The sequence below is a fragment of the Pseudochaenichthys georgianus genome, chromosome 7 (genome assembly GCF_902827115.2).
Source record: "Pseudochaenichthys georgianus chromosome 7, fPseGeo1.2, whole genome shotgun sequence".
Classification (NCBI taxonomy): domain Eukaryota; kingdom Metazoa; phylum Chordata; class Actinopteri; order Perciformes; family Channichthyidae; genus Pseudochaenichthys; species Pseudochaenichthys georgianus.
The window spans coordinates 16,457,427-16,467,671 of NC_047509.1; the positions used below are offsets into that span (position 1 = coordinate 16,457,427).

Here is a 10,245-nt window from a genome sequence, read left to right on the forward strand (position 1 = left end):
ATTTCTTTTTAAATATTTGTACAAAATGGCTGACACAAAATCTTTCAAAGTTTTTAATCTTTTTATAAATGCATTTACATTCATGTTCCAGCATGGTTTGTATAACATTCTGAATAGCACAATGACTTTTGTTTGGATTACATGAGAAAACTTCCGATTTTTCAGAAAAAAATGTATTACAGTTTCAAAAATGACCATTAACATTTTAAATTTGGTTATAAAAATGTTTAAAGGCAGTATTGTGTAAATCTAAATTGATTAAACAATTAATCATTATTCTAAAAGCAGTGATGATTGAGAAAAGTAAAAACAAAAACAACCCTGAGAAAATAATATTTTCATCGCAATACATTTAAAACTAACAAATTAAGTCTCCAAATCATTTGTTGTGAATATTACAAGCTGTTTCAAGTTAAGTGGAATGAGCGCAGTCCACCGAGGTAGCTTATATAATTGGTCTGCTCTTAACATTTATCAGCTGCTCCTTTCTCACATTTGGTCGAGTTCATAAAGTTTACATAAACCAATAAAAACTGAGATTTTTTGAAAGATGCCAATTAAGCTCAATTTCTTGAAGGGATTAAAAGGCCCATGTCATTTGCAAACCTCGATGCAAAATGTATCAGGAGGGAGGTTTGTGCTCTCCTCTCCTCACAGGTCGCTCCTCCACTCGGGGTCCAGAAGCTGCTGAACAGCGCTCTCTTCTGTCTCCACTGGGGAGAAAAGATTCACAGAAACAAAGAGAGGTGGACAGTTTTGACGTCAATAAAAAACAAATTGAAAGTGTATTATAAGATATTAATGAAAATTCAAAAATCTGCAAGTTACCTTGAATACCAATGTCGATGCAGAGGGCAGAGAGTCTGAGCACCACATCATCGTCTTCCTCCATGTGCTCATAGCCGGTGTAGCCTCCTTCATCTCGACAGTACTTTATGAACCTGCAGACGAGCAGGGAGGGAGAAAAGGATCTTATCAGGGATTGCTGTCTCAAATTAAAATGCAAATGCTATTATATAATTTTTAATTGAAGCAGAAACCAGTCAGCCATGCGACTAGCGCTGTATCTGTCTTCATGTATTGATGATTACATTGACATTTAAATAAAATGTGAATACACTTAAAATATCATGTAAATATTCTGATATTGTGTGACAAATACCGGGCCCAGGTAGCATCGGCGTCCAGCACTCTGGGGTTTCCCACCACGATCAGCAGGGCTTTGGCTCGAGTCACAGCCACGTTGAATCTCTGGAAGGGAGAGCAGCATGTGTCACAATCCTGTTTTGCGTGTATATACACGGTGCATGTGTTGGTGTTTCATACCTTCTCATTCTTCACAAAGCCGAGGTTGAACTTCTTGTCTACCTCTGCGTAATCGGGGCTGCTCCGCACCGTGGACACCAGGATCACTCTCCTCTCCTGGCCTTGGAACTCCTCCACCGAACCGACCTGACACACAAGAAATGTAAACGCACTAAAGACACTGATTCTATTTGATTTGCTTTACTGAAGTGTGAAAAATATTGTTACCTTTAGACATTTCATAGTGTGTATTTTAAGCTCTTTCGCAACTTTGTCCAGGGCCCTGCGGATTTTCTGCACCTGCGACATCAAGATAAAACAGCTCTTGCTTTTAATCCACAAATAATAATAATGTTTGTACTTCAACTTGTACTTGGACTGCAGTAATGCAACAATAAGCTACATTGTACATTTTATTCAATGTGTGTTAAGTTAATTCTGACCTGTTTCCTGTAGGGGGCGATGATGCCGATGTCACTGGGGGAGATGGTGGCCAGGCCCTTCTTGCCCTGCGTCTGCATCAGCTTCCTCACATAGTCCATCAGCACCTCCACCTCTGCTACATTGAAGAATGAAGGGCTGTTGCCCTCCTGCTCATCAACACCGGTCACACCGTGGAACAGCACCGGGAATTTCTGGGAGGTATTTTTTATTTAAAGGGGTTAATAAAATGGTTTGGGAAAACTTTACACTACATACTGAGTTGTTGTGAAATGCAAGACTTTGACTAAACTGCAAGAAACTAATTAACATAGTGCATGTACATACTAACCAAGTGTGATGCACATCATAATCTATTGAATTCTATATTCAATATAGAACTGAGAAAATAAGCAAATCCTGACACCACAAAATGTATAAAATGTCCTTGGATAAACAAATATGTTCAGCTCTAGAATGATAATAAATGGCTCTGTTATATATTGAATAACAATGACACAATGAAGTCTTAAGGTGCAGGCATATTGCTTTGTACTCTTATTGACACCGTCTGTCCAGTGTGTGTACGTGCTAAAAGACGAAGCATTACCTTATTCTTGAGGTATTCCCATCCGCAGTAACAGTTGCGTAGAATTTCATCTGCGCAATACAGCAGCTCTCCCTCGTAGAAGAGCTCGTTGGGAACCTCCAGAATGGCAGGATGGGACCTGAAAAGGACCAACCGTAATAAATTAATCGATATCAAGCATAACATGTCTTTCGAGGTGTGATCAAAATCCATGTCTTGTACCACACCTGTAGTTTTTCAGCAGTTTGGTGACAAAGCGATTGTCGTACTCGCCTTCGACCTTCTGGTAGGGAGAGCAATCTTTCATCATGCGCTCCAAGAAGGAGAACCCTGCAGACAGCAGAGCCTTTAAACTCCAGTAACACACACAAGAAGGGCAAGTCTGCTATTTACGTTAAAGGTCACCTATTATGCAAAATCCACTTGTTCATGTCTTTTATACATAACCATGTGTCCCCTCTGTGGAAAGAGATTCGCTCACTTTTCATCCTGATCCATTTATATAAAAACCTGTCTTAAAATGAGCTGATCCGATTTTGGCCACTTTATGATGTTTGGCTGGTGTAACCATTAGCCAATCACCAACCAAGGTAAAATCTCCTGAATCTCCTCCTAGAGCACCTTTGTGTTCTTTTTAACCAAATCTCTCTCAGAGGGGCGTGGGGAGGGGCTCCTTATTTTCATGTACAGCAACAGACAGAGAATCAGCACTTTTGAAACAGGGCTGAAACAGAGGGGATTATGGGTAATGCTGAAATGATCTGTTTGGTATTTGGAGCCAAACTCTTCAGAGACGTGTTTTGTATATATCTGAGAGCTATAATATATTGATGAAAAACAGTATAATAGGCGACCTTTAAAGTATATGCATAAACGAAAAGCAGTTACTGTATGTGCAAAACTACAGTGTTTATCATTTTGTTATAAACAGAACAGCTTACATGTGAGTGCGTCATCACTTACCCATGCCGTATTTCATCGCAAAAGGGGATCTGAGGATGGGGCCGAGCTGCTTGGGGTCTCCTGCCAGAACAACCTGACCAGTCGCTGCATTGAGGAGCCCTTTATAACACAATAAACAAAAAGTAACCAACACATACCACGTTTAATTCAATAACAGAAAAACACACTGCTTGTTTCCTTGTACCTGCCAATGGGACTAAGCTCTCGGTCTCCACAGAGTGTCCTGCCTCGTCCACAAACACGTGAGTGAAATGACCGTCAGGAATGTCTCCTGTGACCAGCCTGCAGAAATCAGAGAGTTCATAAAAGGCAGTAAAAGCACCTCCATAGAAGTTCATCTGAGGAGTTGACTGTTAGTCATTTGGATGTGAATACTGCAAAATAAAATTGTGAAATGTAATGTTGATGCCGTCATGCAGTTGAGAATGTCCTTGACTACCTTCCAGCTGTTAACAGAGTGGTGACCATGATCCTATACTCCATCAGCTTCTCTTTAGCAGGATAAAGGTAACTATCCACTAACAGGTTAGAGCATGCCTGTGAAAGTACCACAAAAACTCCATTAGGCTATAAAAAGACATTTTTTAACATATAAAGCAACACAAAATGCAGCAGTATGGCAGCAAGGAAGTAAGTGAATGGTCCTGTAACATCTGATGCCACTGCTATGCATCACAACTCGCACTATGGTGTAAATAATATAACTGTGACCACACGACTGAGAGTGAAAGATGTGAACGTCAGTTATGCAATGATTAACTTAAAAAAACATGTGATTAATGAATGGGCACTGACTTTGACTTCTTTCGGGACATAGTCTGGGTCGCGGCTGCTGGCGTACATGCGGAACACTTTGTGCTCGTCCACGTGCTGCAGGATCTTCATGCAGAGCAGATCAGCAGCGCTGTTGGAGGGAGCGCAGGCCAGGATGTGGCAGGTGGCCTGCATCTTCTCTATTTGCTTGATCGCCTCCACCACAGTCACAGTTTTGCCTAAACAGAAATAGAACAGTCAAGGCAAGTGCTTCTAAAGTATGGCTTTGTGCACAGCTCGTATGATATCAGATCAAACCTAAATTGCTTAAACAATGGGGTGCACTCTATGTTAATGTGTCTCCCTTGAAGACGAGACAAATTGATATGCTGGTAATTGCTGTACCTGTTCCAGGTGGGCCAAACACTAGGTAAGGGGCCGGTTTGGAGGAGCCATTCACAATGTGCTGTACGGCCTTCAACTGCTCTTCGTTTTTCTCCAGTTTGCGGTCAAAAAGCCTGTTGACATGAAGATAGAGGAACAAAAGTATTATGTGATGAAAGAGTCATTGTGAACGCACAGTACATCTCCTCAAATGCTTAGGAAGTTTCCTAACTGAGAAAGTGCTTCAAGGCTTCCTTTCTTATGACCTTTAGCATAGGGTACAAGGGAGCATCCTTAGATGGAGCTACACATTTGAAAGCCCCCTCTAAAAAAAACAATTGCTCTGATCCCAACATTGTCCTCTTATTGAGGTTGCTGTCTGTGTCGTGTTCAGACTTCTTCCATGTACACGTAAAAAAAGTCACAGGGTTTGTTTAGCAATGTTGCATAACCAATTATTTCTAAACCGGCATGGATTTTGAATACAGCATTTAGCACTGAAATAGCCAGCTCAAACATGAATATCTATATAACATTAGATACACTCTTCAGTATATGCTAGCATGCCTCACCTGAGGTCGGGAAGCTCAGTTTGCTGGGAGGGGTCAGCGGTTGCCACGGGGAACAACACCTCTCCCAGTTTGACCACAGCTGCCAGCTCTGCCGCTCGGTGCTGAACACGCACAGTCAGCCGGTTGACAGTGAACTCAACATTGAACTTCATGTTATCTATGAAGTGATCCAGCAACCTGCAAACACACAACAAACTGTGTGACTCTTAGATAATAAAAAAAACTTAATATAATAAATCAATACTTTTATTTGCTAATTATAGTATGTTACAATAATGTAGGGATCTTACTTTGAGCTGAAACCGAGTTTGACGCTGTCCAGAAGCACACTATGGACATAACCGCGGTACTTCACCTTCTTCTCTCCGGCAGGATACACCAGCAGGGAATCCCCCCGGAGAACAGACGGGCGGTTCTCAGCCACACCGGGCACCTGGCACGAGAAAGTGAAACAGGAAGGAAGAGAATATGCAGGTGAATATAATGCAATGTTTATTAAATTCATTTTAAATGTATGTATTTTATCTTCATCATATTGCATCATAACCTGGTCTCAGGGATGTATGGTTAACAGTCAGTACATTGCTCACCCACTACCATCACATACTGTAAAGACACCTGTAATGAATGAATATCAATGGCTTAAATACGTGACACAATCACATCACTAATGCTTGCCTTAAAGGTCACCTATTACGAAAAATCCACTTTTTCATGTCCTTAATACATAAATATGTGTCCCCTCTGCATTAAGAGATTATATTCTGTCTTAAAATGAGCTGATCAGATTTTGGCCACTTTATGATGTCATGATTTGTTGGCTTGTGTAACCATTAGCCAATCACCAACCAAGGTAACCCCCCCCCTCTCCCCCACCTTATCACCTGAATCTCCTCCTAGAGCACCTTTGTGTTATTTTTAACCAAATATCTCTCAGAGGGGTGTGGGGAGTGGCTCCTTATTTTCATCTGAAGTAACAGACAGAGAATCAGCACTTTTGAAACAGAGGGGATTATGGGATGCTACAAAGCATGATCTATTTGGTATTTCAAGCCAAAAAACATCAGAAATGTTTTGTATATAACTGAGAACTATATTATATTGATGAAAAAGAGTATAATAGGGGACCTTTAAACTTTGGTGTATGATATGCACTTGCCTTTTTGTACCCGTTTTTAAAAAGTGAAGCAAAGAGTGGTTATGCCAGCACTGAGTGAATGAGTGAGCACATATTAACCTCCAGCATGAGGAGCTTCTTGTTGGTCTTGTCTCTGGACATGGTGGTGTGTTCCTTCTCGTTGTTGGGGATGTTGTATCTCTTGATGTCCACCTCCATCTGAAGCTCCTCCAGATACAGCAGCAGCTGAAACTTCTCAGTGTAGTTTTCCCAGCTCAGGGGACTTTCCAGCAAGGCCCTTCTAAAATAACAACAGGGGAATTAACAAATGTGGCAGTACATATATTATTGTAGTTGTATATAAATAGGAATATTGGCATTTGCATTGAGTGACCCATAGACTCAATGCAAATGCCAATATACACAACAAAAACACTTTGGTTGAGGTAAGATAATGTCTTTGATTAACTGTTGATGAAAGTTGTAGCTTTTATTTTAAGCCATTGCATAATTTATCTGAACTAAACTAAAACTACAGTATTTCCATCACCTGTATCTTAACATACCATAAAGTTTATAAAGCAATAGTCACTTCAAGTATATATTGCGCGATTGGGTATTTTGGGCAAAAATGTATCAAATGTGTTGTACGTGAACATTTTATAGATTTTTTCAGTATCGTAACATTTTTGCGACTAGCCAAATAAGTTTAATAGCAACATTTCCTCATTATGTTGAAAGACAAATAATAACTGACCAGGCTTATGTTCTTTCTAAAACAGTTTTTTTTTTCTGTTGCAAATCAGTTGCATGTTAATGTATTTCTATTGGCTCCACTGTGACCTTTTATAGACATTAACATCATAGTGAAAACGTGTAAGTGAAGATAGGCTTTCCAGTTATTACAAAAGTGTTATCCTTTATCTACTGGAAATATCAAAAACTAAACTCAATGTACCTTTTATCACAGGAGTAAAGCTGCTTCAGTGTCTGGATGAGCAGGGCCATTTCTGGTGGTATTCTATACTGTTTCAGCTCAATCACATTTTTGAGCTGCATCACTGACAGCCTGGAAAGAGGAGACAACATGGACACATTTAGATACATCACCAGGGGACATATCACATTTAAATAGTTACATCTGCAGTATATTTATTATGATTGTGCTGAGGGAATGCTGGTACCCTTCAGGTTTCTGCCCATCCTCAATCGAGAATCTCTCTTCGGGGGTCCAGGCAGGGAGGGGGAGGGGTTTGTAGGGGGCTACAGGAGCCAGCTCCAGTCCTAAGGCAGTTACACACTGAGCTTCGATATAGCGCACTATGTGGAACGCAGCAGAGGACTGCAGGTCTTCTTTGAACTCAAAGGCCAGTGTAGCTGGATAGAAACCAACCAAACTGCAGCGGAAGTTAACCTGGATGTTATAGCTGGCACCTGACAATAGACAGCAACAGGTCATAATGTTTAGTGTAGTCATAGCGGTTTATTGTGTCCATAAATTCTCTCTCAGCTGAGCAAAATATGGCATCATAAATTAAGATCAAATTAAACTTGTTTATGATGTGTGCGCAACCTGGTTTTAGACACAGAGGGTTTGTCTTGGTGACGTTGAGCTCATCCTTCAGCGTGAAGTCCCTGAGCCAGTGCAGCGGGGTGTAGTAGGTGAAATACACTGGTTCTGTTCCAGTGTTTTCCACCTTCAGATTTACCACACACTGTTTAAAAAAGAAAGATATTGATGCAGTGTAACTTAACATTTACACCACCAAGTAGGGGTTAAGTGTTTCAGCAGATGGTCAACAGAGAATGCTGTCGGTTTGCAACATCAATACCTCACATGTGTTATCAATGCGCAGGGAAAGTTTCCCGTTCTGGAACTGTTCAGTGTCAGTGTCAATGCGGACACCATGTTTGTCGGAGATGAATTGAGCCCTGTGGAAGAGAAAAAAGAGCAGGTTTAATTACGTTTGCCTTGTGTCTGTAGACAGTGGCGCATTCCAGTTTTTGTTTGTATTGAGTTGTCTACAAAAAAATACTGAACATATTTTGTTTAAGAGGATCGCACAGTATAGAAATAGTAGGAGGTCAGCATTGAAAAACACAGAGGACTCATAATAGTTGGCACCCGTTACCTGTTTTTCTTCAGGCTGGTCATCAGAAGACTCGCAAGTTTCCTTCGGGCTCGAACTCCCGTTAATGCCTGATCTGCAGAAGTAAAGGTCTCTACTGTCCCAGGACTGGCCGCTCCATTCAGGACCGGTTCTGGCTGGCGTCTCTTTGGTGAATGCCACTGGTCCAGAAAAATAGCTGTGACCTGTGCAAAGGATCACTTGCAATGTCAATTTTGTCTTAAAATGGAAAATTCCCCAATCAAGTAAAAGTGTCCTCTGTTTTGACGATTTGCTTACAGTTTATATAATGGTATCCACACCTTTTTGAAAAGGCACATGTGGTGTTTTTTCTCTGTGCGCGTATTTTAAGGATTTTGTCAGACATGCTTTCACCAACATATTATAACATATTGAATTTCAATACAATTTAAAAATATAAACTAACCATAATGATAAACAAGACTATTCAAAATAGAGATAAATAAACCTCATACATATAAAAAGAAAAGTAAAACATATTTATTATTATTCTTAATCAACTGAAGAACTTAAACACCGCTTTAAGAAAGAGGGTGAATAAAACTAAAACCTGGAAATTACGACACTATAATGACCTTTAAATAAATAACCGATCAACCAGAATAACTATTTAGAACATATATAAAAAAGACAGATGTGTATACTTGACATTGCAGCAGTGACTTGTGGTGCAAAGTGACATCACTATGTGATCTGTCAGATATGTATTAGACTTTGACCCATGAATTAAAACAATTACATTCTTTAAGATTATATTTGTATATATCCAGCTCCCAACTATATTCAGTGTGTCATTAAAGGGACAAGGGTCTCGTTGCAGCTGATGAAAGCCAGTTTGAACATTGTATTTTCATTTTCAAAAGCTGTAGTTCCGGTTACCCTTACATACATACATTATTAAACATAGGCTAAGGTGCACAATATAATGCGGAAGTGCATACCGTGGAGTTAAAGCGGATATTGTCCCTCCGTCTTGTTATTTTGTTGGACATCTTCAGGGCATAGAGAAGTGAACCAAAGTTTGGATCTCTGGACAATGCATTCCTTAAAAAAAAAACATTTCGAAAGTATTAATAATAACAGTCAAAAATATATACAATAAGATGTTATTGGATATCCCCATTATGCAGAATGTACCTGGTCCTGAACTCGTTGTTGTAAATGTCTCTTAATTCCAATCTGTCTGTAATGGATGCTCGTTCACTTTCCTTCAAAAATTCGAAAAACTCGACTCCAATTGTGCAGCGTACGGATAACTTTATATTAACCATGATCGAAAATTGATGTTTGAAGTTCAAATAAGAAAAGATCTGGATTATTCGACCTAATACAGTGAATCCTTCGATACACTCCTTACTGTATATTTACATCACAGAATAGATTCCGGAGACAGCGGTTATCTTTATATCCGCGGACAGTCCACAGGGGCGGTGTTTCTGTCTCTCGTGTTACAGAGCAGCAACACTGAGGCCGGCAGGCTACGTTCAATAAAGCAGGTGCACCCACACAGCCGCTCAGTCCGGAGAAACGAAACGTAACGTGTTTACACATTAAAACCAAAAGAGGCAAAGCGAAACTCCTAACTACGTGGAACAGAGGAGTCATACAAACACATGATCCGGATGAGTCAGTCAGTGAACAGTCAGTAATAACGTGACCTGTCAGATTGTCATTTTATTCTGTATAATGCTGCCTACTCGGTTATAACTGTAAGGATGTAGCAGAACATGGAAGATACAATAAAGCAAAACCATGCTGACTGCAGTCTAATAATAAACAAGAGTGAAATGTTAACATCTGTAGAGCAGTTTTATCCATGGCCCTTTATTGCTAAAATGGGGATGTTTACATTAAAATGACCAGGTAAATAGTCCTTTATAAAATGTATTCACCTTATTGTTCTGAATGTGCCAAATAATCTGTTATAATGTGAGGCAGATTAATCAAAAATTGATTTTAAAAAAACAATGTTGTTGGCATGAGATTGCGAGC

At 39.9% G+C, this 10,245-nt stretch overlaps 1 protein-coding gene across 1 annotated transcript; it reads right to left on the minus strand.

Moving 5' to 3' along the window:
• Positions 1-40: 40 nt before the first annotated feature.
• Positions 41-9,641, minus strand: LOC117450065 (putative helicase mov-10-B.2). Its single transcript, XM_034088069.2, has 23 exons — positions 9,391-9,641; positions 9,195-9,297; positions 8,236-8,417; positions 7,936-8,035; positions 7,677-7,818; positions 7,288-7,537; positions 7,062-7,172; positions 6,224-6,404; positions 5,277-5,419; positions 4,987-5,163; positions 4,436-4,548; positions 4,073-4,269; positions 3,717-3,814; positions 3,462-3,559; positions 3,278-3,376; positions 2,542-2,644; positions 2,336-2,453; positions 1,749-1,940; positions 1,534-1,605; positions 1,327-1,452; positions 1,163-1,251; positions 829-941; positions 41-713 (listed from the first exon to the last, which is right to left on the minus strand). Exons 1-23 carry the CDS (start codon positions 9,522-9,524, stop codon positions 652-654), a joined length of 3,003 nt encoding a protein of 1,000 aa, XP_033943960.1. The 5' UTR covers positions 9,525-9,641; the 3' UTR covers positions 41-651.
• Positions 9,642-10,245: the final 604 nt, after the last annotated feature.

Coding starts and splice junctions, on each gene's coding strand:
- LOC117450065 (XM_034088069.2), bottom strand. CDS start 9,524: ATGGTTAATATAAAGTTATCCGTACGCTGCACAATTGGAGTCGAGTTT. Junction 6,405..7,061: donor CTTTACTCCTGTGATAAAAG/GTACATTGAGTT, acceptor TTGTTATTTTAG/AAGGGCCTTGCTGGAAAGTC. Junction 5,164..5,276: donor AAACTCGGTTTCAGCTCAAA/GTAAGATCCCTA, acceptor GTGTGTTTGCAG/GTTGCTGGATCACTTCATAG.